Here is a 27,539-nt window from a genome sequence, read left to right as displayed (position 1 = left end):
TTTCACTCACTTAACACGTGACCCTTTATTGCCAGAGGTAACATAGGTCAAGGAAGATGTGAAATTTGAACCCAGATCTTCTGAGTGGTCTATCCAATCCAAGCCGCCTGTGAGTTTTGGCCTCCCCGAACTCCCTCGGGGATCCCATCCAAAGCCGCAACACAGCACACACAACCCACTGTACCCCCGGCCGGTCCTCAGCCCTCTAGAGGTAAGAGAGATAGAAGACGAGCAAGCGGCCAGAAGTCTTCTCTTTTATTGAGCCAGGCTAGGAAGCACAGACGTGGGGTCTTAGGGAGAGGAGATAGGCAGGGAAGCTTTTTGAGGAGGAGGAGCCAGAAGCAGGAACCCCGGTTCCCAGGATGCACCCATAGGAAATGGAAGCTCTTTGGCTGAACGAAAACCGGGAGGATGGAGAGGGGAGCAGGGGCAAAGGCGGGAAGCCTCAAGCAAGGGTCCTTGGAGAGAGGGCAGTGCCGGCCAGTCCTCCCCATGACCAGCCCCGGACTATGTGAGCTCCTAATTGTTTCGCGGGCGGCCGGAGTCCCGGGGCCGGGCAGGTTTCCTGGGCTGTTTGAGGCCCACTCGGCGACCGCGGGGGAGGGCATCACCCCGATCGCTCTGCGTGTCCGAGGACTCATCTATGAAAGCGAAGTTCTCTCCAGGGTAATCCAAGGGCGCAGAAACAGAGGTTGTGAGCGGCGAAGAAGGTGCCACCACCTTCTCCTGGCTCTGCAGCGGTGGCCCAAGCTTGGCAGGGGTCTCCTGGGGTGGTCCGGGGCTGGGCTTCTCCGGCAATGGAGGCCGGTGAGTCATCCGCGCTGTCACACCGCCAGTCCAGCTGGCTGCTTGAGCAGTAAGGCCGCCCATCTACACGGTGAAAGGAGGGAGGACAGGTTGGATCTGGAGTGTCTCCCATCGCCTTGGGGATTTCCAATGGCTTTAAGCCTAACCGGAGTGCCCCAGGCATTTGCAGAGAAGGGACTGAAGAAGCTCAGCGAGGTTGTGTGCCTTACTTAAGGCGACCCAGCTAATATCAGAGGCGACATTAGAACCCAGACCTCCAGAGTCTCAATGTCTCATTGCGTGAGACCATGGCTAAGGATCCAAATGCCAGTCTCTGCTCTGCTCTGTTTCCATTGTCTTATGTTGGGGAGGTAGGTGATAAACCGGACTGGGGTGCCCTCCCCAAAACCCCTAGCCGGGGTTGCTGTGAGGAAGAAATCCTTTGAAAACAAAGCTCTAGTGGAGGTGGGGGGGGGGAGCAGAAGAGTGATTATTAGTGTGTTAGTGGGTGATGTCTCCCATGACACTAACAAGTTCCCTGGAAGGCCCTGGTGGCGCCTCCTAGGAATCCCTGCTGCCTCAGGGCCCCAGGAGAGTGCTCTGCATATCGTGTGGCCTGGGGGTGCTGGGGGGAGGTGTACCTCTGTTTGGGTATGGGAGGGAGGCCAAAGACTCTAAAGCGCTTCCCCCACCCGCTCTCCCTACCTCAGCCCGAGTGCGGCGTGACACAACCCGGAGCCAGTTCCCGATCATGGTAAGGATGGAGGCGAAGTAAGCAAGGCCCATCAGAATCCAGAACCAGACAATGGGCTGGTAGCCCAGGAACTCCTGCTCAGAGTTTGAGCCTGGGGGCAGCCACAGAGTTGGGGTCGGGCTGGGCTGTGGACCAGGTGCTCTCCCCCACTCTGCCCCTCGCCCCCAGGAGCGAACCTAGTCCAGCTTCCACTCCCCTGCCCACCACCAGCCCTGCCACCATCTGTCCACGGCTCCGGATACGAACAGAGTTCCCTCCCTCCAAGGCTTGGGCCTCTCACCCACCGGCCACGTAGTCCCCAAAGCCCACGGTGGTGAGTGTGATGATGATGAAGTACAGGGCCTCCAGTGTAGTCCAGTCCTCGATGTAGCAGAACACGAACATGGGCACCAAAACAAAGAGAAGACAGCCCACCAGGAGGAAGAGCAGCGCTGAGAGGGAACGCACTGCAGCGGGTTGGACCTTCCACTTCTGGGGGGGAAGGGTTTATGTGCAGTACAGAGAAAGACCCCAAGACAAGTCAGGCTGGGTCCAGAGGCATCCAGTCCCTTAGATTAGACAGCCCATAGGTTGGGGAAATCTGAGACCCAGAGAGGGAAGGGCTGGCCACCACCCAGGCTAGGAGAATCTCAGTCTTCATTTTGTTATGAATAATCCCAACTCCCATTTCTCCAGGGCTTTCAAGTCTCTGAAGCACAAAGTTTGCTGCATCCATTCTACAGATCAGGAACCTGAAACTCAGCTAGCAGATCTACATTTGGTGCCTCTGACTGCAGGTCCAGTCTCAAACACCCTCTGGGATAGGGAAGGGGAGAAGGCCACTTACAGACCAAACAGGGACCCAAATGCACTGCTGCTCACCAAGAAGATGGTTTCCACGTGGCCAATGCCCCGGCGCAGGGTGGAGCCCAGCTTGTCACCAACCCCTGCTAACAGGATCCCAAACAGTGGGATCCCCACCAGAGCATAGAAGATGCAGAAAAGGCGCGCCTCGTCCGTGAGCAGGACCATGTTCCCATAGCCTGGATGAGAGTGAGGATCAGCCCAGGATCCCAGGCCTGTCCCACTGAGTCACTTCCTCAGTGCCAGCAACTAAGGTCTGGGAGGAGACAACCTCTACCCTAGGGAAAGCCCTGAGGAGGTGCACAAAGCTACCCTGGGGAGTAAAGACTAGGGCCAGGAAGTGGGGAGCAGTCCCCCAGGTGCTATCTGTACCAGGAATTGGAGGTACTCAGAAAACTTCCTCTAATTTTGTCCCCGGTTTAACTGGCCCTAGCAAGGGGTTAGAGGTGGAGATGACCACCCCAGGGAAAGAAGACAGGTGCATAGAGTCGGGGAGCTGCTTGGCCCCCCTGGGCTCAGGCCCCTCACGTAAGTGCCCCTTCCCTCTTCCCTTCCTCTCCTCTTCCACTCTTCCCAGTGGCCTGGCCCTAGCTCTGCTGGTGATCTATCACCCCAGTGACCCTCTCCACACCATCCCCGCCCTGCACACCAATGGTGGTGACAATGGTGCCAGCGAAGAAGAAGGCACTGCCCAGGTTCCAGGCTGAGCGGGAGATGTTGGTGAAGTAGTCCCCAGGATCTGCACCCATAGCCAGGTCACTGGCCACCTGCTACAGGATGGAAAGGAAGGGGTTAAAGGGTTGCCAACATGCCCTGCCCCCTGCCCCATCCACTAGAGTCCAATCCCCTAATTTCTGGGCTTCTCCAAAGCAGACCCTAGCTCTTCTAAGGTCGGGAGCTGGATGACAGCTTAGAGCTGTCCCGTCCAGCAGCTTCTCCTTACTGAGATCCAGACCAGGGAGGGGATTTGATGGGGCTCTTCTAGCATCCAGTCACTTCTGCTAAGCCAAACTCCCATAAGACCAACTGTTCCCCTTCAAAGCCTGCCTCTCCTTCCCTCATAGCTCTTCCCAGGTTCACGAACTTAGCTTTCTCCCCCCAGAGCTTTGACTGCTTCCCATCCCTCCTAGCTCTACTAGTTTGAATGGACGCTCCAAGCCTAGCATCACCCTTCCTTTCTGTCAACAGTCTGTTCAGCAGCCACTTTATTCAGAGCCTTCCTATCCCAGAAATACAGACTTAATTCCACCCCCATCTCCAGGCTCTGCTCCTCAGTATTTTTTCAAGATATACAACATTTCCATTACCACAAGGAAAATGGGTCACTTCTCTCTGTGGTCTGTGTAGAGAGCCCAGGTTCTGGCCTCTTGGAGAACAGCATCAGCAATCCAGAGAAATCTTTTTGATACCAGATCCTTGTCCCTGACCCAGCAACCCCTTCCCAACACACATACCTTTTTCCACCAAAGCTGCTCCACCCTCCAGAATGTACTGGGTCTTCTCAGACCCTGTGGGTGAATCTTGACTAGTATTCCTCGAGCCCAGAGGAGTGGGGGAGGGGAGAAGGAGTTGGGCATAGATTTTTTAAAAATAATTTATTAAAGTTTAATCTTAGTTTTTAAATGATGAGTCTGAAATCAAATCCGAGAAGAAGCTTCCTTGGTACCATCCCACTTCCCAGCCCTCTCTTCCAAGCAGAGACCTGTTGAGTTCTCTGCCTAACACCTAATGTATTGGTAAGTTGTGACAAAACCGTGGTGGGGAGGGAGGAGAAGGAGACTCCTCTAGGGTCAAGCTGTACCTGCCTGACTGAAGCATTTCATTTTAAACCCTCCCCCAACCCTTTTCTGGGCCCCTGCCTTTCTTTTCTTCCTCAGTACATTTCCATCCCTTGACTGGGTGTGTTAGAAGGCAATTAGGAGAACTCCCACCTCTGAGTCGGGGAACTGCTTCCCCCAACCATACCCCCAGCTGAGTTCCCAGAAAGAGGTCTTATGGTTGACTGTCACTCTGAAGTTCCACTGAGAATGTACAGGCCTCATTCAAAAATCCTGGGGCCCTCCTGAGCCCCATGGCGTGGCATGAGCCCTGTGGTGGTCTCCACACCTCATGCCCCCCACCCTCCTCACCTCTATAAGAGCCTGCAGCGTCGTCAGGTTAACGCAAGGGTGTGCCTGAAGGAACTTTTCTCGGGTGTGTTCCAAACTCATTTGAGTTTGCTGTTCCTTTGGCAGTTCCAATGCCCTGAACACGAGGGCTCCTGACACCAGGTAGAGGAGCACCAGAATCAGCAGTGCCAGGAGGGTGGTGGGTCTCATGGCACAGCCTGAAGATGTGCAGATGCCCTGTTGGGAGCTCCTGGTTTGCCCCAAATCTTCTGGTCACAGTGGTGACAAGCATGGACACTGGGGACAGGGAGGGGGTGTTACAGTGGAATTTGCCTGATGCCGCTATGCCCCCTCCAAAAAAGCAATTCCCCCAGCTCCCATCTGTGCTCACTCTTTGCCCCCACATCTCCCTCTTGGAGCCCCCTTCCAAATTTGCCGTGCGCCCTACTCTTCGTCCCCATGCTGACCCTCCATAGATGTCCCAGCGTCCACACCCCATTAGTCCTGGGTCCACACTTCGCCCACTCCTGGCGCTAGTCACGACCCTCTGAGCTGTACTCACTGCTAAGCTGTGCCCAATTTCTCTGGCTCTCCCTTCTCCGCCCCTACACCCTTGCCCCTTCCCTTACCTCTCTGCCCCCTTTCATCAGCCCTGGACTCGGGGCTCCGTTATAGGGGAGGGGGGAGGGAAAGAGAGGAGATGGAAAGGGGGAGGAGAAAGACAAGCTGGAGGGGGAGGAGAAGGTTGACAGCGAGGGAGAGGTGGAGGGAGGAGGAAGAGAATGAGGGATGGAGAGGAAAGAGCGGGGGGCTGGATGGAGAGACACCGAGAACGGGAGACGGTGAAAGGCTGAGACCAAGGGCAGTAAGCGGAGCGGAAAGGGAGGAATGCAGCAGGAGAGAGTGATGGAGAGCTGCAGAAGAGGAGGCTTGGAGGGAGGAGTCCACCGCGGAGAGGCGATCCCTCCAAGCCCCCAGCCCCAAGACTCCCTCCCTCCCTTCCCTCGGCTGCTGCCACACCTGGCCCGGCCCCGCCCTGCTCGGTGTCTGGGTGCAGCATCCTCACGCATTCGGAGCCGAGCGCCCCACTTGGCCCGGGAAGGGGGAGGGGCACGGGAACCTGGCCGAGCCTGGGACTTGGTCAGAGAGACCTCGCTGGCCCCGCGCCCCCAACCCTAACGGCGGGTGCAGAGCGCCTCCTCCGCCCGGGCACCGCGCACAAAACCCCCGCAGACTGCCTCTGTCCCAGGGTTTCAAGGAATAGCCGCAGGGCGGGGTCCAGCAATGCAGGAGGCGCCCCCCGGGAGGGAGAAGAGCGGAGAGGGGCTCCCGCACAGCCAGAATCTTCGACTCCGCATGGGAGGAGGGTGGGCAAGAGGTTCTGCGCGGCCCAGTTACAGGAAGGCTCCCGGGGCCGCCCGAGGGACCCACAGACGGGAACCGCAGTGACCGCAGGAGCTGCCCCGCAGACAGCGCCCCCGCCGGAGCCCCAAGCGCACGGACAGTTGGAGGTGGTGACAGACCGTTAAACGGAACACCCCGGCGCACACGCGTCCACGCACATCCCACACTGCACCTTCCCGTGGGCTCATCCACAGTCACCAATTGTCCACTCGCTTACTCACGCCACACAGATTCACGCAGGTAGACACCATTCTCATGCACCACACACACACAAAAAATGGTCACCGTCCGTCCCTCCTGCCCCACCCCACCGCCAACACTCACGTTCACACAGAGACACGCGGTCGCCTGTGACCCTCGGCACCATCCCCTGAAGCTGGAGGCCAACCTGTGGTCCCTGGACCGTCCCTGGCCCCCTCCTACTGGCTGCCAGCCCCTTTTCCTGCCCCCGCTTGCCGCCTCGTTGCCTTGCGGATGCGCCCCGAAGTCCCAACTGTGTGCAGCAGCGGCGGGGGCGTGGGGAAACCGGGGCCGGGATTGGGACACCCCAAATTCACTCTCCTCCAACATGGGCACACATGCTAGCTAATCGTGACTAATCCTGTCTGAGCTGACCCCCCACCACCACCACTTCCCCACCTTTCCGATCTCCCTCCCCCCAAGCTTCTCCAGGGCTGCTCCACCCTTGTCCCTACACCCCCTTCCTTACCTTCATCTGGCACCAGGCCAGCTGTCCTACATCTGTGCCCAGCTCAACAGTGGACAAACCAGGACAGGCACAACTCCTGGAGAAGGGTCAGTAAAGTGCCCAAAGGAAATAAACTGGTGTGCCCAGCAGGCACTACCCAGCCAATCCTCAGGATTCCTTCACATCTCCCAGGGCCCTTGGGGACAGACAAACCCCTCTGTTTAGCATTTTCAGCAGGGCCCGGGCCTAAGTACAGGGTGGGGCAGCAGGGACCAAGGAGGAAAGTACCTAATGAACACTGGGGGACTTGGCTTGCCTGCTCTAGGCACTGCCATCATTTCCCAGAAGACAGCACCTGAGGGGAAGGGAGATGGGGCCAGCAGCCAAGCCAGGCAGGATCCTCCTAGGGGGTGACCTTACCTGCTCCACAGGCTGTGCAAGGTAGTGCTCTCTGGGGGTTAATATATGAGAAATGACCTGTGTCAGCTCCACTTTGCAGATGCCATTTGACCCAGTCTCCAGGCTCCAAGCCCAGCCCTCTTCCCATTGCCACCAATCTGCTATCCAACACGTCCACGGGTGGCCTGCACCCACCTATCCAGCCAAGGCCTCATCCCTTTTCTTCCTGCCCCTGGCTCCTTCTGGAAGCCCCAAAAGCTGTTTCGTTCCTTCAAATCCCTTAATTTGGAGAGGCTGATGGTTCTCTGACTGCTCAGCCCTTGATCCACTGGTCCATGGGGCCCTTCCATCCTGAAGAACCCTCCAAGGTCTAGACAGGCCCTGACTTCAGTGTCCTCACTGGAGACAATCAACCCACCCACCACCACCACCACGGAGTCCTGCAGATTGAAGAGGATCTGGAACACCTCTGAACCAGAGTATCCCGTCCTTCCTCAGAAGGGGCCCACCCACTGCCTCCCTTTGACCCTCCAAATTCCAGGAAGCTGAGACAGGGAAAGATCCACTAACCCTCCCCCACAACAGGCCCTTGTTCCAAGGATGAGAGGGAATAGTTGGAGACTCAGAAGCTGGGGTGGAGGTGGGGGACCCTGGCTTTAGGGTCAGGGTTGCTGCCAGGTTCCAAGCTCAGCTTTGCTAGTTCCTGCCTTTGTGACTTTAACACCCCACCCCCTTTTCTGGGCTGGGTCAGCATCAGAGCCTAGAAATCAAGTCTGAGTCGAGAGGGCGCAAGCACCAGACCATGGCTCCAGTGGGGGCATGGGCATTATTTATTGAGCAGCAGGCACGAGAGGTAGCAGGCTCCATGTGATGGACAGTGCCACCCCCAGCAGGAGGCAGCAGCTCACTACAAGGAGCTAGCTGCTGAGGGGCTGAACCCAGCACTAGAAGCTGCAGACTCCGCAGGGACAGGGGCAGTGGGCAGGGCTGCCATGGGGCTGCAGAAGGGAGGAAGGCAGGCAGCAGGGCATCTGGAAGAGGAAGAGAAGCCCCTGCCCACCCCCAGGAAGCAGGGAGCTCATGTCTGCGGGGTGGAGTAGAGGCTGTGGTGATGGTGGCCAGCAGGCCCAGCCACCTGGGAGAAGAGGAGTGGTGTGCTTCGGCTCTGGCTGCCCCCACACCAGCCGGGCTCCCGCCCAATAGCACCGTACCAGCTGCCAGCCCCCAGGCTCCCCGACAGGCTGCAGGGAGAGACAAGGGGACTGAACACACAGGCCCCAACAAGCAATGGGCTAGAAAGCAAAGTAAGATGGGACTTGGAGTTCCTCAGGCAGCCAGCCGGAGGTGCCCCAAGGTGAAAGGGCAAGGAGCAGTGGGCAGGATAGCGATGACTGCCAAAGCAGGGAGACCAGAGGTAGCAGTGCCCCCAAAGGATGGGGTTTGTGACAAGCCCTGAGGTCCCCATGGACAAAGGCATCCTGGCCCCCCTCAGACAAGGCCCCAGCAGCCACGGCAATCTCCACAGCACCCCATACCTGGTGCTCTCTCCCCGGCTGTGCTCCCACGGGCCACCCTCGTCTTCACAATGTCCAGCCCGGTCAAAGAAGTAGGATCGAGAACTGAAGATCTGCCCGTTGATAATTCGGCTGGTGCTCTTCAGGAGGAGGCCAGAGAAGGTTAGCAGCTTCATGCAAGTTCTCCCCACCCCCATCAGGACAATGGATCTTGGAGGGTGGGCAAGGGAGGAGCTTACCAGGTCCTGTGGAGGCCGGTGTACCCGAAAGAAACCAACAAGCAGGGTGGTGGGCAGCAGCTCCCACACAAAGAGAATGAGGCCAAAGACCAGGTAACCCTTGTCCCCTAGATCATTCACCAGGTCAGCCTGCCGAGGAAGGGGGAGAGGAAAGCGACCTATAGTGGACCAAGAACCAAGAAGGCAGACAATGCCAGGGAGAGGAAAGAGGAGCCCAGGGATTCCTGCCACAAGCAAGATTTAGGAGGACAAGGACCCCCAGCAGCTCACCCACCTGGTCAGAGACATTGTACCAGTCATAATCGAAGGAGTCCAGCCGGCTGTGGGGGGCCAGCGCCAGGGCTGCCAGGTTGTAGCAGGCCCGGCTGGCATAGAGCAGGACCATGGCCCCGCCCATGGCCGCAGCCTGGCACACACTGGTCCCCTGGACACAGAGAAGGGTGCTTACTTAAGTGTGGCTTCCTGGGTCAGACCCAGCCCCCAGTTGGTGGCTCCAGCGCTCTGCCCAGGCCCCAGTCAGCCCAGAAGCAATCCCAGAAGCCCATGGGCCAAGCCCCTACCTTGGCCTCCAGGTAGATGCTGGTGGAGGGGGCACGCCGGGCCACCAGGCAGAGGCAAGCAGCCAGAGAGAGGGCACAGATCACAAAGAGCGAATCGCTCACCAGCACTCGCACCAGCAGCAGGGCCCAGGGCTGTGTCCGGCGCCGACGAGACAGCATGGCACACAACACGTTCACCAGCAGGAAGAGCAGTGAGGCCCCAATGAACGCCCCCCGCACGGCCAGCCTACGGCCCACAGGCTCTGGTCAGTCCCCTCCCTGAGCCCGCCCTGTTACATCAGCCTCGTGGGTATCCCCACCCTTCAAACATGAGCAGCTTGACAAGGCCAAGCCTCTGGGGACAGGCTTCGGCCACAAACCCGTAGGCCCTGTGGGAGCCAGCAAGGACTGAAGAGGGCACCAGGTGGGCGCCACCACTGTAAGTGATGAAGCTGCCCCAATGGAGCCCCTTGTCCACATTAGTCTCAAGACTACTGTGTCTGGCTCATGGGGCAGGAATCATGCTGATCCACCCACTCTTGGGCCTCCTGCAGGAATACTCACAAGCCCCGGCTCATCTCCGGGTGCTGCTTTGTCTTAGCCTTGAACACCACCTAGGCCAGAGAGGGTAAGCGGAAATGACAGCCCTGGCTGCAGGACTCTGGGGCCACAACGCTCCCGGGCTGGCCCCGTGACCCGACAGCCAGAGCGGGTCACAGCACTCGGGGGTGGGCTGTGTGACAAGGGGGCCACAGCCCTCACAGGGCGGGCCACCTGTCTTCCCCCCTCCCCTCCTGCCCCTCACCCCTGGGGGTTGTTACCTGGGCAAAGTAGAGGTTCATGAGTGTGAGGGTGAAGAACTGGAGGCAGACGGGGCAGCAGTAGAGCAGCCAGAAGGGGAGGGGGCCCAGGCGGTTGGCTCGAGCCGTGTCTCGGAAGTAGAAGGAGAAGAGGGTGGTGCGCAGGGCGGCCCAGAGCAGGCACAGGGCCAGGAACACCGTCTGGTAGCTGAGCCGCTTGTGTCCGTAGAGCAGCACCAGCCAGAGCTGGGCATAGACCGAGAGGAAGAGCAGGCCGTACAGCGTGGTGTAGGTGGCAGTCAGCCCCAGAGTCACGGCGGGGGGCAGCGCAGGTACCAGCCCTGCGGCGGGCACCAGCCCAGACAGGTTGCCCTCCATGCCAGGCAGTGGAGGCCTGGGAAGATGGACGGATCAGACAAGACAGACAAAGCTTAAGAAAGCTGGGCCTGGGGGTAAAGGTTAATAGAAGGGGGCAAAGCAGGGTCTGGGGGAGGGCAGCAGGGAGCTGGAACTCCCCCAAATCAGCTTCTCCTTCCTTCCAGAGGAGGGCAAAACTCGGAATGGCCACTAGTGGGGCCTGGGAGGAGAGCGAAGGGAAGGGGCCAGGGGGCGGTGCTGGGGGCGGGGGAGCCCCCTGACACAGTCCAGTCTGGTCTGCGGGAGGGCCTTCCTCCCTCTTGCCCTCCCTCCTCACCTCCCTTCTCTCTCTCTCCTGGGTCTGGGGTCTCACCACAATTATAGGGCCTCTCTAGGCTTGGGGGCGGGTCTGTCTATTCCTGCCCGTGGGGAGGGTTGGGGGTCTGTCACTGACTGCCAGAGGTCTCCTCCAGGGTCTGTGAGGGTCTGGAGGTCACCCCGAGCTAAGACGAGATCTACAGTGTTCTGGCCTGTCGGGGGTCTCGGGCGTGTCTCTGCCACTGACCCGGCCGGGGGGTCTCTGTGCACTCTGCGCGTCCCTTCGGAGGACGGAGGGCCGCCCCCTACCCGTGAATGTGGGGAGGGGCTCGCTTGGCCCCCCGCGGATCAAGGAGCTCTCGCCAGCGGGTCTGGGGTCTCCCTGTCAGGGGATGAAGTCTAGGAGTCTTCTGGGACCCCTGTGGGTTGGGGGGGTCTCTCCCCAGCTCGTGTCCCCGGGCTTTCCTCGTTCCGCTCGTGTTAGGGTCTCTGCGGGTGGGTCCAGGGGCTCAGGCCTCCCCGCAGCCCCGGGCCCTCTCTCCGGCGCCCTGTCACGTCACGACGCGGCCCGTCCTGCGCGGCCCAGGCCCCTTGGCCTCCTCGGGCTCCAGGCCGGGCTGGAGCCCGCCGCGATCCGCTGCGCTCCGGGGGAGCCGGCGCCGCTCGCCGGGACCGGGATCCGGCTCCCCGGCTCCCCGGCGCCCGGCTCCCCGGCTCCGCCTCCGCCGCCTCCTCAGCCGCCTCCGCCTCCGCCTCCGGAGGCCGCTGCGCATGCGCTGCGCCCAGCGCTACGCAAAGTGCGCAACGCCCCGCCCCAGCCCGGGCCTAGGAGGAGGGCGCCGGGAGCGCGCGCGCCGCCGCTGGCGTAGCCGCGTCCAGGAATGGCCTCGCGCCGCGCCGCGGGCGCGCAGGTGAGGAGCGGCCGTCGCCATGGAGACGAGGCGGCGGCCACACTTCTAGCCTCGGAAGCGCGCTCCTTTTCAGCCAATCCCCGCCCGCAATCTTGGCCCCGCCCCCAAGCCCGGTCCAGGCCGGATCCCTGGGTGGCTCCCGAGGGACCTAGACCAGTTTCCTTTACTTCAGACCTGGGGTAACGGACTTCCGCCCCTACCAAAGATGGCCTCCAGGCCCCGCCTCCCCAGGGGTTAACCCTGTTCGAAGGAGTGGCGGAGCTCTCCCGCAGCCCGGCCCTGCGCTGCTGCTGCACGTGCTGATGCATCCAGGGGAGGAGCCTGTGATCATAGTCACCGCGCACGGCCTTGGCGCGCTTTTGAGTATATCGGTAATCTTGATAGTAACCGAGCTATTAATTGTGGGAGCCATCAATCACAATCCTGACACCACTCTGAGCTCCCTCCCCCATCTCTTCCCGAGCTGCATTGTGGCGTCTCGGAGAAGCAGTTAGTACTAAGCCAGGGCTCCGGGGGTGACCCTGAAAACACTCATTCGGGAGCCCCCACTGGTGGGCTTCCCCACCACACCCAGCCAGAGAACGAAGGTCTGCAAAAGGCTTTAGAAACGTCTCCTTTTGGCCACTCTTCTTCAGCAAAGACACTTAAATGAAGGGTCGCAGAAACATTCCCACAAACACGTGGGGCCCGCTCTACCACAAACACAGCCCACAAGGGGAGGGTGGAGCACCAACCTGAAGGCCTGAAGGAAAATGGTAGTGATGCTGGAGGACACGCGGTGGCCAGGCAACTCCCAACACTGAAATGGAAGGGTCCCAACTTCCTATCTCTCTCCAGCGGGTTTTCAAGAAGTTCACTGGTGTAGGCGATGGACCAGTTATGCTGCTGCTCAGCCAGGCCTGTTCCCCGTAAGGCACAGTGTCTTGAGGTTCCCCCTTTGGTGGTCTTTCAACATCTTCAGTGGCGTCTGGTGGTACCGTAGATAGAGTACTGGACCTGGGGCCAAGAAGAACCCCGTTCAGATCCAGCCTCAGAAATTTACTAGCTGTGTGACCCTGGCCTAGTGGCTTAACCTCAGCTTCCTCACCTATGAAATGGAGATGATGGTAGCACCTACCTCCAAGATCAAACTAGTTCCTATGTACAAAGGCCTTAGCACAGTGCCTGGCATAATAGGTGCATAATACGCACTTGTTCTGGGGCCTAGCCTGGAGTCAGGAAGACCTGCGTTCAAATGTGGCCTCAGATACTTACCAGCTGTGTGACCCTGCGAAAGTCACTTAATCCTGATTGCCCTCCCCCCCCCCATTAATAAATGTTCATAAGGGCCAGCTAGGCCATGCAGTGGATAGAACACAGGCCCTGGAATCAGGAGGACCTGAGTTCAAATATGACCTCAGATATTACTAGCTGTGTGAACTTGGGCAAGTCACTTAACCCCAGTTGCCTCCAAAACCTAAAAATGTTTATTCCATCGTACTTTTTGAGCTGGAGTCCTGCTATGGTCTTTCAGCTCGAGCAAGGACCTCTAGGATTGGCAGAAATCTCTCTTCTTTGACCCCTTAGGATTGTTAATTTGGGGGTCTGTCAAGCCCAGGCAGGAGTAGAAGAGCTGTAGCCCATCCTTCCTGGTTCAAAGCCCATTGCCTCAGTAAGGCACTCCACCTTGCCATAGGGCAATCCCCAGGATTGGCTGGCTCAGTGAGTTCTGGGCCTGGTTGACTGTCTTTCTCCCCTCCCCATCTCTTCTCATAGGAGGGAACTTCATGCGTGATCCTACCGCAGAGACTCTTAAGTCGCTGCTTCCTCAGCCTGCTCAGGTTGTAGGACCTAGGCCTCCATGACAGCCCAACTGTAACAAGAGATGCATGATTGAACCCTTGGCCTTCCATCCCCTCCCCCTTCCAAACTCCCCAATTCTTTTATTCAGTTCTTCCGTCCTCCCCCTCAGCTTTAAAACCCCTAAAACCCCGAGGCCATTTTTTGTGCTCATGACATCATCTATCAGCCTTACACCAGCCACACTCTTCTCCCTCCTCCATCTCAACCCTTGTTGAACCAACTCAAGGAGTGCCAGGTTCTTCTCCACTCTCTTACAGAGTGGAGACCCTTCCCAGCCACCTGCATCCTAAATCTGCCCTCACTCCACCTGCCCATCCTCTCCACAACGGGACCTGTTCCAGTCTTCTGACAATCTGCTCACCTCCACAGGACTCTAGGATCCACTGGCCTCCTGACTCCAGGCCTTTGCCTTGGCTGTCCCTCATGCTTGGAACACACTCTCTTCTTCTAACCTCTGCCCCCTGGTTTCCCTGCACTTCTTCAAGACTCGTTTTCAAATCCCCACCTTCTGCAAGGAGTCTTTGGGATCGGATCCCTGCCCCCATAGTACCTTCCTTCTGGAATTACCTCCCACTCACTCTGTGTCTTTTACAAAGTACATGGTGGTTGTTTGTCTGAGGTCTCCTCCAGTAGGCTGAGCTCCTAGAGGGCAGGGACCTTGTTTTTGCCTGTCTCTATATCTCCAGCCTTCTATACTAATAAGTGAATAATGTTTGTTGACTGATTGGGTGACCTCAAATGCCACCTTCCCAGTCCCGGCAGCCATTCCCTCACATGAACCTTCATTTCCCCTGCGCATGCCCAGTTATTTTCCCGTCTCCCCCATATGAATGTGAAGCAGGTAGATTTTCATTTTGACTATCATCATTTTGCCTTTCTTTCACTCCCCAGAATTTACCAGCATCTGGCACTTAGCAAGCTCGGGTTGTTGACTGGACAGACTGATCAATGGGCTTCAAGTGACCAGAACCAACCCAGCCAGTGGCACTCTGCAGGGTAGCTGGGACAAAGTCTGGGCCGCGGCTGAATGGCTTCTCCTCTGCGAGTGATTGCTCAAGTCCCTGACTCAGCGAAGTTAGAGAATGCCTATTTTGCATCAGAAGGCCTTTCTGTTTATTTTTCGGGGTTCTGTAGTCCCTTGGGACTCCCTAGGTCTAGGAGATACATTGCAGTGGGGATGGGGAGCTATGTCTCTGTTGTTGTTTGGTCCAGTCCACCTTTCATGACCCCATTTGGGGTTTTCTCAGCAAAGACACTGAAGCGGTTTGCCCTTTCCTTCTCCGGCTCATTTTACAGATGAGGAAGCTGAGGCAAGCAGGGTGAAGTGACTCGCGCAGGGTCACACAGCTAGGAAGGGTCTGAGGCCAGGTTTGAACGCAGGAAGAGGGGTCTTCCTGACTCCAGGCCTGGCACTCTAGCCACTGCACCAGCTAGCTTACTTATTTCATTACGCACATAATTATGAGCAGTGCCAGAGTTCACAGAGGGCTGGACCCAAAGTCAGGAAAACCCCAATGGGGGCATGGAGAGGAAGACATAACTGAAAACAACTGGACCACAACAAAAATACTTAATAGAACCATATTAATGCCATTGAGAACGTGAAAAGACAGCGCTGGGGAGGAGCTAGAAGGCTGAGATTGCAGTCAGGGAGGGCTGGGTCCAAGTCTGACCTCCAACACAGCAAACCACGGCTTGACTTCCCAGTGTCCCCATGAGATGCCCAGAGAATATTGAAATTTAGGAGCGTGGACCTGGGGCCAAAAGGAAGCTCAGCCTGCAGAGGGAGACTTGCCCAAGGATGCACAAGATTCAAGTCCAGATTCTTGGACCCTGTTTCGTTCAGGACTTAATCGGAGTCCCACCTCCATCGGCCCACTGTACCTGGCCTACCATTCCATCCTTTTTGCGGGTTTATGTTGGCAGAGCCCGGGGGGTCCCTTCAACTGAGGAGCTCCAAAGTCCCAACCAAAATATCTAACATTATTATTAATTACTCCTTATAACAATCGTTTGGTCAGTGAACAAACAAATATTAAGGACCTACAAGGTGCTAGACACGGTGTTGCCTGATAGGGATACAAAAGACAGGCCCTGCCCTCAAGGGCCTCACAATCTGATTGGACAAGAAGCAAAGCAACTAGTCCAAACAAGCTACACACGCATAATTGAAGTGAATAAGAGCTAAGAGGGGCTAGGGACGGCTTCCTGTGGAGCGTGGGGCTTTAGTTGGCACTTACGGAAACCTGGAAGGTCATTAGGGTAGAGATGGGGGGAGAGGGAGAGCCTTTTCCAATTAGCAAAGGGCTTGGCCGAACCACCACGAGAGCGTGTATCCGTCCCCACTTAGGCTCTGAGTTAACGTGTCCCAGACAGGATTGGAACTCAAGTCCTCAAACTCTAAAGACAATTCTCAGACAAGCACTCTTGTGTCCTCGGCTCGGACGGGGAAGTTAACGGAGTCACGCTGGAATGAAGAAAGCACAGGGACAATCTCCGGATGGGCCAGACCGGCCAAGACGCGTCCGAGCGGAGTCGGTGGGAAAGCTGGGGAGGGAAAGGGAGCGCATGGGAACACCTCTGCTTCGGAGGCTCACACCAGCCTCTTCTCCCCAACCAGGTGAGGGGACCTCGGTCAAGACACTCCCTTCTCCTACTCCAGCATTTGCTGATTGGAGGGAGAAGGGAAAGTTAACTGCCCTCAGGGCGCTTGGCTTCTAAAGAGGAAATCCCCACCACGAGTGGCTGGGAGGGGTTCTCGGAGGGAGGGGATGAGAGCCGAGCCGGGAAGGAGGCTGGGAAGGAGGGGAGGGCGAGGCCGATGTGGGGGGAGGGGGGCGGCCAGCTTGAAGCCGAGGCTCCTGCAATCTCGGCCCCAGCCCCGCAGAGGAAGCCCAGCGCAGGACCTGAGGAAGGAAGAATAAAAAAAAGCCAGTGGCCGCAGGGGGAGGGAAGAAGCCCGGGTGCCAGGCCCTGGCCCGGCCCCGGGCCTGGGGCCGGGGAAGGAGGGTCCAGGGGCCCGGGCTGGGGGGAGGCCCTCCCCACCTCCTCCTCCCTCCTCCCGTCCAGTCTGGGTGACATCGCACGAGCTGATTGGGTCAGTTTCATGACAGTTTCACTCACCCAGGCAACGGGGGCTGGGCTCCCGGGAAAGCAGGAGGGAGGGAGGGAAAGAGGAGGACAGAGCCCCAGAGCCCCAAGCTCGGGAGCCGGGAGCTGCCCTCAGGCAGAGACCCAGAGGGAGCGAGAAAGAGAGAGAGAGAGAGAGAAGGCCGGGGCTGCCCGCGCGGGTAAGCCTCCTCCCCCCAGGGCCAGAGGCCGGGGTGCGGGCCCCCAGCACCGGGAGGGAGGGGGGGACGAGGGAGGAACGGGCTGCCCCGCCAGGAAGAAAAACGCGGAAGGACGGAGGCGTAGCTGGCCCGACCCTCCTCCCCCGCCTCAGTTTCCTCCTCGGTCTAATGGGGAGGACAGTCTCGGCCCCACCTCTCTCCTCGCGGGGCTGCTGGGAGAGGAGGGCTCTCCCGGAGTGGACGCTCCCTCTTGCCGGTGTGGCTTGCAGCCCCAGCTCTGGCCTGAATCCTTGAGAGGGGTGGCGCCCCAAAGTTTGGGGCGCCGGAGCGGTCTTGGGCAAGGCACTGCCCGCCCGGGCCTCATCTTCCTCCTCTGTCAGATGAGAGTAAGCAGCATTAAAGGGGGAGGTCCTGGGGAAGGTGTTTGGCAGATCTTCAACGGGCTGTAGAAAGGTGAGGTCTTATCTGGGACTCTTCCTTCTGGAGGGAGCTGGGCTGGGTCCTAGACCCTTTGCCTGCGAGTCCCAGGAGCTGGGCTGGACCCTCTGCTCCCCAAGCGACCTTGGAACCTTAGAAAGAGTTCTGGCTCCCAAGTTGTGGGACCCGAGTTCAAATACCACTCCCAGCTTTATCTGGCCACATGAATGAACAACCACCACAATTAAGTGGTTAATTACTGTGCCAGGCAAAGTAGCGGCCTACTCCCCCTTTGATTAGCGCCAGTTTTTTCCTATTTGTAACTCATTTGTGCCTCGTTGTTTGCAGGTTGTCTCTCCTATTAGATTGTAAACTCCTTGAGAGCAGAGGCTGTCTTTTACCTTCCTTTCTATCTGGATCTCTCAGCACACAGCCTGGCACACAGTAGGCGCTTAATAAATGCTTGTTGACTCCCTGACACCACTAGGGAGTGGTGGCCTGGAAGTACTCTTTTGAACTGGAAAGTCACTGGTATTATCAAGACAAGTATTTATTAAGCACCTACTGAGTGCTGAGCCTGGAGTCAGGAAGACTATCTTCCTGAGTTCAAATCCAGCCTCAGACACTCCCTAGCTGGGTGACCCTGGGCAAGTCACTTCACCCTCTTTCATCTGTAAAATGAGCTGGAGAAATCACTCCAGCATCTCTTCCAAGAAAACCCCAAATGGAGTCAAACACGACTGAAAAAGCGGCTACAGGCATGCCAGGACATCTCTACTGGGTGTTGTCTTCCCTTAAGGTTAGGTTAGTTGGTCAGCAAACATTTATTAAACACCTGCTGGGTGCCAGGTGCTGTGCTAAGATCTGGGAATACACAAGAAGACAAAAGACAGTCTCTGCCCTCAAGGATCTCCCAGCCCACCAACAGCCGGGTACAAGTAGAGGGGCTATTGACAGGGTCAGTGGGAGTGCCCAGAGAGGAGGCAGGGAGGGCTGAGAATGGCTTCTTGCAGAAGGGAGCCCCAGGAGAGCCGACTGACACTTCCTTGGCAGGAATGGGGTAGGACCGGACCTGTGGAGGGGCATGGCCAGAGAGACCACATGGTGGGTCCTACTGGACTGGGAGTGAGGCCAGTGATCCATCACACACCCTGAGGCTGGCTTCTCTGTCCTCCCTCCCAGAAGGGGAGCTCCTCTAGGCTAAGAACTCGTCCTTCTCGTCCTTGTGCCCCCAGGGCCCCCTCCCTTCACTTACACAGAGTAAAGACTGGGGTTTGCTGGGACTCAGTTTAACCAGCAGGGCACACAGGGCATACAAAAAGTGAAAAGCAGCCCCTCCCCCCTTTAACTCCAAACACCCTTGGGGGGAAAGCTGTGAAAAGATTATTCTCCCTCTTTAACAGACAGGGAAACTGAGGCCCACCTAGGAGCAGGACTTGGGGTTTCAGGCAGTAAGCCAATGGGAAGAGCCTGGGTCAGAGGGCCCAGGCTCAGACAGAGGGAGGGATGTTACCTGGGTGACTTCCGACCCCACCTCCCTGGGCCTCAGTTTCCATTTCTGTCAAATGAGGGGGTTAGATGGCACCAAGGACCCTAATCTGTTTTATGACACCAAGGGGATGTGATCCCATTAGTGTGGGAGGCTCCCTGCTGCCCATGGAGGCAGATGTCTGGCCTTCTGTAACGTTTTGGAGAGAGGATAATGACTCAGCCAGTCACATAACTGGTAAGTGGCAGGGGCAGGGTTTGAACTCAAGGCTTGCTGACTCCAGGGCTAAGATTTTATCCACTGTGCCTCGTCACCTCCTTAATATGTTTGTTATTAGGTTGGTAACAATGCTGGAGCCCAGCAGGAAGGACAGGAACCTAGCTGGTCCTCATCAGAATTCCCTCCTCAGCCCCAACCTGGCACCCAGTGGTCACGGCCTGAGACGGCCCCGGCTTTGCCCCCACCCTCTGCCCCTCTCCTCTCTTTCCTCCCTAGGCCAGACGATGCCTCCCACCCCATGAGCATGTTTCAGATCCCAGAGTTTGAGCCCAGTGAGCAGGACAATGGCCCAGAAGAAGAAGCCTCTGCCTCTGCCCCGGGGGACCCCAGAGCGATGGGCAGGCACAGCTTCACTACCCCCAGCCTGGCCCCAGTCAGGCCTGGACACAGACCGGAACCAGGAGCCCACCACCAGGAGGGTAGGTGCATGCCTCTGCCCTGCCTTCAGCCTGGCTCCGGCCTTGGGTTCTCTAGTCTAGGCTGTTGTAGTGCTAACACCCATGGGGATCACAGCACTTGGAGCCAGAAGGAGCTTCAGAATCACCCATTTACTAGAAGGGGACGTGCAGACTTGTCCAGGCAGTAACTGGCAGAGAGCTTAGAGGGCACAGAGACTTTTGGGACGCCTGAGAGGAAGGGGCTGTTTTTATCTCCATTTTACAGATGGGGAAACTGAGACTCAGGTCCTGCAGCTGGTCAACAGCCACCTTGTGAGGAAACAGGGCCCACTGTTCTTATCTGAGACCCCTGCCAACCTCATCTTCCAGCCTCAACCTCCAGGCTGAAACGCTGCCCAACATAAGTTCATTGATTCCACTAGTCTGGGCCTCTTTCAGCCTCTTGAGCCACTGGGGAGGGGGCTCTGGGGAGACCCTCGGGGGCTTGGAAGGCCCAGCTTCTCAGTGTCTGCCTGCAGAGGCACACTGGAGAGAAGGAAGGGCTGGAACCTGGGCCCTCCCCAGCTCCTGGAGCCCTTTTGTGATAGGAAATCCTGGTTTAGAGCCACAGAAGGGGGCGCACTGCCCAGCTCCCCCAGCCCCAGCATGGCCCAGGGAAGCCCCAGGACCTGCGTCCAAGGCCCAACTGTCCCCTCTGGGGCCCTCAGGCTCTATGAAATGAGAGCCTTTTCCTGGATGGCCTATCCTAGCTCTGTTCAGATCTAAATCTAGGGTGATCCCCCAGGAAGAAGGCAGCTGTCAGCTCCCTGCCTTCCACACCCAAGCTGCTATTCACTCCACAAACTTTACTTTGGGCCAAGCCTGGGTGGCCTGGGACTTGCATTCCAAATAAGGGAGGTCACAGATGCCCCGGAGCATTTGAGTCTGGGACTGGAGGACTTTTGGAAAAAGTAAGAACCTCTTTTCTCCACCCCAGCACTCTGGCTCACTTAGTGAAAGTATCAACCTCCTTTGTGATTACTTAATTTATACACATTTACCCTGTCCTGGGCATTGTCTCCAGAAGGCCCTTCCTCACTATGGCAGGTGTGACCTAGGGACCCAAAGGAGAGTCCCTGGAACTTCAGGCCTGAGTCCCATGAGCACATCACCCTGAGCGCCCTGAGGTTGTTGGAATAGCCAACTGGCACCTTGCCCCATAACGTCCTCCTAACACATTGCTTGGATGGCTCTCTACTCTCATGGGTGTGGCCCTGCCACCCCCAAGGACTCTGCTGTCCAGGATCTTCCCATTGGGTTCCTTAGACTGGCCCCATACCCCATGGCCTCCCTAAGCACTGGAAGTCTGGGAAAGCAGGTAGAAAAGCCCAGGGAGATGGAGGGAGGGCAGCAGAGAGCCTCAGACGAAGGGGCTATCCCAGGGATCTTCTTGGAGCCCAGGTCTGAGATGACCTGACACCCGAGGACGGGCCGGACACAGGCTGAGAGGGACCTCAGAGGTGGGAGAGTCCCAAGGCAGCAGAACTCTTTGCATCTGTTCCTTTGGACCTCAAAGGCACCCTCTGGGGGCAGGCCCTCCCATGCCCATCTTAGATCCTGCTGTGTCAGAGGCGACATTGGAACTCAGGTCTTGTTTTGGTCACCTCCCCTTCTCGGCCTTACTAGAGACAGAGAAGGGCCTCTGTCCTCTTCCATTATGGGGGCAGGCTCACTGGGCCTCCCCACATCCTTGCTGAAGTCTGGGGGCCGGACCCATTCCTGTCTCTTGAGGTTCTGAGGCACGCCTGGTGGTCATACCAGAGAGCAGGAGCACAGGAGATAATGTTTTCTGTTGGTCACCCCGCCCACTGCCCAGCCATGACCCTCCCTTCCTTCAAAACCAGCTTTTGGAAGAGCCCAGCAATGCTGGCACACCTTGCCCAAGAATGCTCCCTGGGGTCAGGCTCCCGGGTGGCTCTTTGAGGAAGGGGGATCCCCAGCGAGGGGCAGTGGGATGGCAGGAGCCCTGGATTAAGTCAAGTGAGAAAAGACGATTGGCCTTGGAGTCAGAAGACCTGGGTTCAAATCCTGCCTCTGACACTCAGTGGCTGTGACCCTAGGCAAGTAACCGGATCTCCTTTGTGAAATGCAGATGATTATAGCGGTTAGTGCCCAAGGCCATCGTGGGGATCAGAGCTCCCAGCTTTGGCCTTGGATCTGCCGTGGAACTGACCTAGCCTCGGTCTTCACAACTGCAGAAGGAAAAGGCTGGAGCAGACGGTGTCTGAGGCCCTTCCAGCTCTAGCTCTGTGGTCCTGCGAGTGACAGAGCAAAATGCAAATAGAATAAATAGATCTATAACACTGAATAATGATATCTTATACATGAGATCTGGAAGGTTAATCCTTGCTTTTCTGTCACCTACACCTGTCCTCCCAGCCATCAGTTAGTTAAAAAAAATTTTTATTTTACTTTTAAAAAATAATTTTTTTTAAGAGAGGAAGAAAAAAAAATTCGGCAAAACCAAGCAATGCTTCAAAAAAGTTTAACTTCATACACACCGTTCCGCACCCCTGGACCCCCAACTCTGCCAAGGAGGGGAAGGATCTTGGCTCTGTTCCCTGGGGCCAGCCTTGCTCCGTGTCATTGGGTCATTCTGTGGGGGTTCTTTCCATTTATGTTACAGTCATTTCATACACCGTTCTCCTGGCCCTGATCACCTTCTGTTAGTCTGTGTGTTTGTCATTTCTCATGGTAGACTGATATTCCATGACATTCATGGGTCACCATTTGTGAGGCCTCTTCTCTATTGATAAGTACTGCTGGAAGTGATTTGGTCAATAGGAGACCTTTCTTTTCGTCAATGACCTTTTTGGGTTGTAAGCGGAGTAGCGGAGTCAGCCTAGTCGCTTTATTTGCATAATTCATATTGCTTTTCAGAATGGTTGTATGCATTCACAGCTCCACCAACAATGTATCAGTGCCCTTTCTTCCAACATCGCCGATTCTCTTTGGTCAAGCTTGCCAATTTTCTAGCAAAGCCTTCGTTAAAGTACCTCGTGCTAGTCTTGTAGAGAAGGTGGAAAGATCTGGACTTTAAGGATGATGTCATTAGATGGCTTCAGGACTGCTTGGATGGCCAAAGCTATAGAGTTGTGGCTCCACGTCAGTGAACCAGGGAGTCCCCATTAGAATACTGGCCTCGGGCCAGTTCACAGCTCTCAATGATCTCAGGAAGCCTTTACACTTTTTTTTTGAGGGGGGAAGGCAGGGCAATTGGGGTTAAGTGACTTGCCCAAGGTCACACAGCTTGTACGTGTCAAGACTCTGAGGTCACATTTGAACGCGGGTCCTCCTGACTCCAAGGCCGGCGCTTACTCACTACGCCACCTAGCTGCCCCCAGCCTTTAAACTCTTAAAAATGACTGAGGACCCCCAAAGAGCTTTTGTTTACGCGAGTCTTACCTATCACTGGTCACTGTCGTCTTGGTACTAGTATGAAAATAGTTTTGACCTTGGTGACCCCCTGGAAGGCTCTTGGGGTGATGACATTCAGGAGGGTTAATTGTAAAGTCTTAAAGCCGTAATAAGCGCAAGATGGAGGGGGAGTCAGGGGAAAAGATCCAGGGGTCTTAGTGGACTCCAAGCTCAAGATGAGTGGGCCATCTAGGGCTGCACTGCATGGATGGAGTATTAAGAAAAAGGAAGTCAGCCCCCGGAATGTGTGAGCATCACCAGAGGGAGAACCAAGGGAGGAACTAATGATGTTCGGGAGAATTAATGACTGCAGGAACAAATGATGGATGAATGGATGGCATTCTCCCCGCCTTCATCCACAGGCGCAGGCGCCGGGGACAGGAGGCCCCGCCTGGTCTCCTACCCCCCACTCCGGGAGGGGTCCGGGGAGGCGAGTCCAGAAGCAGAGGCCGAGGCGGAGCGGTCTGAGGGGGAGGAGGAGCGCGGCCAGTTCCGCAGCCGCTCCAGCTCAGCGCCCCCTATCCTCTGGGCTGCGCGGCGTTACGGCAGCGAGTTGCGCAGGATGAGCGACGAGTTCGATTGCACCTTCAAGGTACCCGTAGAGGGCGCCCAGGTGGCCGCGGGGAATGCTAGTTGTTTTAGTCGCGGACTTCTCCTAGCCTCGGAGAGGAAGCGAAGGGAAGGTGGGAGGGAACGCCGGTGGCCGGAAGCGAAGGGAAAGGGAGGATGCCGGAAGTTTGGTGGGAGGCGGGACGAATGCCCAAGATGGCCGATTGCTGTAAGCCTTTGCTCTTGTCTCACACACCCTTATCCCCCACCGTAGGGTCTTCCCCGCCCGAAGAGCGCCGGCACTGCGAGCCAGATGCGTCGGAGCCTTCCCTGGACCCGCACCTTCCAGTCTTGGTTCGGCCGGAATTTGGGGAAAGGGGGCGCCGGTCCTTCCCACTGACCCCTTCCCCTTTCTCTCAAGCACCCTGACCCTGAAGTAGTTTGGCGGCCATGTTGGGTAAGGGCGGAAGTGCTCTGTCCCTTTTGCCGGGAGCCAGGAGCAAGTGCAACAGTTCAGGGAGTCAGAGAGCGTACGGCGTAACTGGAGTCTTTCCTGAGCCATGCGAATTATCTGGGGGTGGAGGGGGGCAGGGGGCCGGCATCTCAACATGACGGCGGGCAGGCCTTTTCCGCCCACAGCCGACATGGTCGCCGGAAGCGGCCAGCAGCTCCACTTCCGGGCCCGCCCTTAAGAGCGGTTTGTGGGCGGGGCCTCGCTGCTCAGAGCCGAGATTAACCTTTTCTCCCCCGGGGAGCTGCTCGAGAAGCGGACTCTAGGGTTCTCTGTGTGAACGTGGCAATAAAGAACAGATCATTTGTTGTTGTGTCTCCTGCGTGTGCTCGTCCGCGCCGGCCCCAGGCCATGCCCACACAACTCGAGACCTGTTTAGTTCAGGTCCCTGATGCCCCGATCCCCACTCCGAAGCTCGGGAACCTGCCGTGGCTCCCCATTGCCTTTGCGATAAAATGCTAAGCCTGGCCTCCTCCTCCTGCCTCAGGCCCTCTTGGTCCCAGCCAGGCTCGACCGACCAGGTTTAGAATGGAGAGTCCTCTTCTGCTGGGGACCAGTTTGGGTGCTGCCTCTGCTGAGAAGCCTTCTGGGATTGCCCCTTCCCTTCCCCCACCCCAGAGCGATTCTCCTTCCTCGCGGTATCATGGAGCAGGCCTTATCATGGATCTGGCCTCATCAGTCCCCTGCATTTGCCAACCTGTCCTATCCCTGAGCCCTCTGAAGTGGGGGGGGGGGGGGAGGGGCGGGCGGATCTTGCCTTCCCAGTACGTGGATAGAATCAAATTCATCCATTGTCAGAAAGACTTTGCCCCAATGTCCAACTTTATCATCTCATAGATGACCAAAACTGACTCAGACAGGTTAAGGTCCCACAGGTAGAATTTGAACCCAAGTCCTCTGTCCCCTTGGTGGTGCAGTGCACATTGTCAGGAAGATCATCTTCCTGAGTTCAAATCCAGCCTCAGACTCTTTCTGGCCCTGTGACCCTGGGCAAGTCACTTCACCCTGTCTGCCTGTTTCCTCATCTATAAAATGAACTGGAGAAGGAGATGGCAAACTGCCTCAGTGTCTCTGCCAAGAGAACCTTCCAGATGGGGTCACAAAGCCCGAACCACAACAATAACCTCAGTCTCCCAAGCTGGTCATTCATGGCTTTGTGCCAAGCACTGTGCTGAGCCCGCGGAGAAAGGCAAAACCAGCTTATTTCCAATACTATGAAATAAGGTAGGACTAGATGCCCTCTTGAGTTCCCTTCCAGAGACCCTATGATTCCTCTCTGGGACTCCGTTTCTCCATTTTGTCAAAGGAGCTCGTGAGAGGAGGCAGCTTCCCTGGTGCCTTCCAGCTGGGACATTTTCCTTTTCAAGAGTGGCTTTCCACTGAAGGTGGACATTGAAGGATAGCTTGGATTTGGGCTGGGAGGGAAAGCTTTGGGGGAAGGGGAAGGTAAGCAAAGAAGAGGGCGGGGGTTCCATCTGGGGATTGATTACCCAGAGAGAAGGTGAATCCAGGTGATAGAAAGCTCTGAATGTCAGGAAAACGAATTTGGACTTAACGTGGAAAAGAAGGGTTTTGGAGCTAGCTGGGACAGAGAGAGCTCATTTAGTCCAGCCTCATTTTCAGATCAGGAAAGTAAGGCCCCCGAGAACTGACAAGTAGCCAAGCTGAGACCGTCCAACCCAAAACTATACTAGCAAGACCATGCGAAATGGGGACAAGGAAGAAACGGGGGATGGGTCTGAGGTGAGGGGGGTGCTGGGCAGGGGCCAGGACTCCTTGGCAAAGCTGTTACTTCTTTGTAATCTCCCCGTGCCTCCCTTCCTCCCCACCCCATCTCCTGTTTGCTCCGGACTTTGGCAAAAAGAATAAGAGAGAGCAGTTCATTGGCAGGAGATAAGAAGCTGCCTTCCTCTCCCAGCTCAGGCATTTAACGGGTAGGAAGGCAGGAGAGGGTTAGGGAGAGTTTTAAGTCAGCAGTTTGACGCCAGGGACTGTGGAAACAGGGCAGCTGAGAAGCCCAGGCCATCAGAGCTGGGGAGACCTCAAAGCATAGAATGTAAAAGCTAGCACAGACCTTTGAACAGATAATGCCCGAACAGGGACAGAATGTCAGCCTGGGAGTGACCTTAGAAGGTGGAATGTGAGGGCTAGGAGGGATGATCTGACCCCCGACTTTTATAATAAGGGAAAGCTGAAGCCCAAAGCAGGGCATGATTCACTTGAGATCCCACCATCTTAAAGGCTGGGTTGGTGTCCAGGTCCTCTGACTTCAAATCCAACTGTGCTGTCTCCGGGCCAGGCTGCCTCCCTTTGGGCCGGCCTCTTGGTGGCCTTTTCCTTGGTCTCCCAGGGCTGGCCAGAGCTCTTCTCCTGCTGCCTAGGGCCCCAGCTGGGACACAGGCTCACAGCCATGCTGGGAGGCACGTGCTTCGGGGAGAGCTCACCAGCTTGACACACCTTAAATAGAAAGCACACTCCAGAAATAGCTGCCCCAGGGACCCTGCCCAGCGGTGCAGCTCTCCCCGGGGGTCAGCCCTTCAGCAAAATGACAGCGGAGAAGAACAGGCAGCTCCCCTGCACCTACAGCCTGCAGCCTAGGAGCTCCTGATGGCTAGGACAGGGTAGTGGGGGCAGAGTGTGCAGTGGCAAGAGCCAAGGACCCCAATTGAGGACACCTGGTTCTGCTGCTGGCGCAATTCTCTCCTAGCATATCAAACAAGAAAGCTGCGCTTGAGTTCCAAAACAGGGGCCCAAGGTGCCTATAGAGTTATCATGAGGAATCCCCATATCCTTTGCAGACCCAATACCTTCATTGTCATGTTTACTTCTCTCCAACTCCATGCACTGACAAATGTAGGGTTCCTCAGAAGTCTTCGCTATTAAAGGGGGTGCTCGTACTTGGCCTGGAGAACCCCAGGTCTACAGTAACCTAAACATCTCACTCTTAGGACAATACCACAAGAAGGTCAGTGACCCATATGGAAAAAATAATATCACAGCCACAGTATTTGGGATAATGAAAAAAAATGACCAAAGAAAGGATGACCGGTCCAGGTAGGGTAGGTGAATATGGTGGAATGTGATGACACTGTCAGGAATCCAGGAAGAAGTGGAGGAAATGGTGGAGAGGGAAGAGAGCAGGATCGTGCTGATGTGAATTAAGGAAACTCCAACCAACAGGAGTCAAATGTGAAGGTCAAGGTTAGAACCAGGCTCCCAAATTAAAGGGCACATCTCTTCCTTTCTGCTAAAAATGGATTTAATGACCATATCTATGCTGATGATTTTCAAATCTACCTTTCTTGCCCCAGTCTCTCTGCAGCCCTCCAATCTCTCTCATTTCCATCTGCCTTTGAAACGTTTCCAATTGGGTATCCAATAGACTATATTAAACTCAACGTGTCCAAAACAGAATTCATGATCTTCCCCCCACCCCCACTCCTAGCCTCCCTGTTTTCACCACCATTCTCCCAGTCACTCAGGCTCACAACCTAGGAGTCATCCTGGACCCCATACATTCCCCTCCTCTGCCATATCCAAGCTGTGGTCAAGGCCTATCAATTTCACCTTTATACCATATCTTGTAGATCTCACCTTTGGAATATCTCTTGTAGATCTCACCTTTGGAACAGCTCTTGTACATTTTAC

The 27,539-nt window shown here is 56.6% G+C and overlaps 4 protein-coding genes across 12 annotated transcripts; 2 read left to right on the top strand and 2 right to left on the bottom strand.

The window, feature by feature from the left end:
• Window positions 1–235: 235 nt before the first annotated feature.
• Window positions 236–4,701, bottom strand: KCNK4 (potassium two pore domain channel subfamily K member 4). The gene is made up of 6 exons (XM_036763288.1): window positions 4,513–4,701; window positions 3,033–3,153; window positions 2,402–2,562; window positions 1,825–2,011; window positions 1,492–1,631; window positions 236–870 (listed from the first exon to the last, which is right to left on the bottom strand). Exons 1-6 carry the CDS (start codon window positions 4,699–4,701, stop codon window positions 520–522), a joined length of 1,149 nt encoding a protein of 382 aa, XP_036619183.1. The 3' UTR covers window positions 236–519.
• A 3,088-nt stretch (window positions 4,702–7,789) lies between these two features.
• GPR137 (G protein-coupled receptor 137) lies at window positions 7,790–16,184 on the bottom strand. 9 transcript variants are annotated; one of them, XM_036765427.1, is made up of 9 exons: window positions 15,743–16,184; window positions 12,395–12,656; window positions 10,096–10,468; window positions 9,839–9,888; window positions 9,296–9,521; window positions 9,010–9,159; window positions 8,736–8,864; window positions 8,518–8,636; window positions 7,790–8,223 (listed from the first exon to the last, which is right to left on the bottom strand). In XM_036765427.1, exons 3-9 carry the CDS (start codon window positions 10,450–10,452, stop codon window positions 8,061–8,063), a joined length of 1,194 nt encoding a protein of 397 aa, XP_036621322.1. In that variant the 5' UTR covers window positions 10,453–10,468; window positions 12,395–12,656; window positions 15,743–16,184; the 3' UTR covers window positions 7,790–8,060. The 9 variants fall into 9 exon arrangements, with proteins under 9 accessions (XP_036621322.1, XP_036621323.1, XP_036621321.1 ...); XM_036765428.1 differs by lacking the exon at window positions 15,743–16,184 and adding an exon at window positions 14,401–14,465; XM_036765426.1 differs by lacking the exon at window positions 15,743–16,184 and adding an exon at window positions 14,070–14,156.
• Window positions 15,975–17,241, top strand: LOC118855213 (translation initiation factor IF-2-like). Its single transcript, XM_036765298.1, has 2 exons — window positions 15,975–16,122; window positions 16,226–17,241. The coding sequence occupies exons 1-2, from the start codon at window positions 15,975–15,977 to the stop codon at window positions 17,239–17,241; spliced, it is 1,164 nt and encodes a 387-aa protein (XP_036621193.1).
• BAD (BCL2 associated agonist of cell death) lies at window positions 16,664–24,200 on the top strand. The gene is made up of 4 exons (XM_036762527.1): window positions 16,664–16,792; window positions 19,194–19,396; window positions 23,194–23,423; window positions 23,655–24,200. The coding sequence occupies exons 2-4, from the start codon at window positions 19,216–19,218 to the stop codon at window positions 23,778–23,780; spliced, it is 537 nt and encodes a 178-aa protein (XP_036618422.1). The 5' UTR covers window positions 16,664–16,792; window positions 19,194–19,215; the 3' UTR covers window positions 23,781–24,200.
• Window positions 24,201–27,539: the final 3,339 nt, after the last annotated feature.

This window comes from Trichosurus vulpecula, chromosome 6 (assembly GCF_011100635.1).
Source record: "Trichosurus vulpecula isolate mTriVul1 chromosome 6, mTriVul1.pri, whole genome shotgun sequence".
Classification (NCBI taxonomy): domain Eukaryota; kingdom Metazoa; phylum Chordata; class Mammalia; order Diprotodontia; family Phalangeridae; genus Trichosurus; species Trichosurus vulpecula.
The sequence above is the reverse complement of the archived record's forward strand: the minus strand, read 5'-3'. Positions and strand labels throughout refer to the sequence as shown.

Excerpts from the sequence above, each read along its gene's own strand:
- KCNK4 (XM_036763288.1), bottom strand. The coding sequence starts at position 4,701 with ATGAGACCCACCACCCTCCTGGCACTGCTGATTCTGGTGCTCCTCTAC. Across the intron at positions 2,563-3,032 it reads CACCATTGTCACCACCATTG|GCTATGGGAACATGGTCCTG; the intron begins GTGTGCAGGGCG and ends ACTCTCATCCAG. Across the intron at positions 2,012-2,401 it reads ACGTGGAAACCATCTTCTTG|AAGTGGAAGGTCCAACCCGC; the intron begins GTGAGCAGCAGT and ends CTTCCCCCCCAG.
- GPR137 (XM_036765427.1), bottom strand. The coding sequence starts at position 10,452 with ATGGAGGGCAACCTGTCTGGGCTGGTGCCCGCCGCAGGGCTGGTACCT. Across the intron at positions 9,160-9,295 it reads GCATCTACCTGGAGGCCAAG|GGGACCAGTGTGTGCCAGGC; the intron begins GTAGGGGCTTGG and ends CTCTGTGTCCAG. Across the intron at positions 8,865-9,009 it reads GGTACAATGTCTCTGACCAG|GCTGACCTGGTGAATGATCT; the intron begins GTGGGTGAGCTG and ends CTTCCTCGGCAG.
- LOC118855213 (XM_036765298.1), top strand. The coding sequence starts at position 15,975 with ATGAAGAAAGCACAGGGACAATCTCCGGATGGGCCAGACCGGCCAAGA. Across the intron at positions 16,123-16,225 it reads AGCCTCTTCTCCCCAACCAG|AGGAAATCCCCACCACGAGT; the intron begins GTGAGGGGACCT and ends TGGCTTCTAAAG.
- BAD (XM_036762527.1), top strand. The coding sequence starts at position 19,216 with ATGAGCATGTTTCAGATCCCAGAGTTTGAGCCCAGTGAGCAGGACAAT. Across the intron at positions 19,397-23,193 it reads AGGAGCCCACCACCAGGAGG|GCGCAGGCGCCGGGGACAGG; the intron begins GTAGGTGCATGC and ends CTTCATCCACAG. Across the intron at positions 23,424-23,654 it reads AGTTCGATTGCACCTTCAAG|GGTCTTCCCCGCCCGAAGAG; the intron begins GTACCCGTAGAG and ends CCCCCACCGTAG.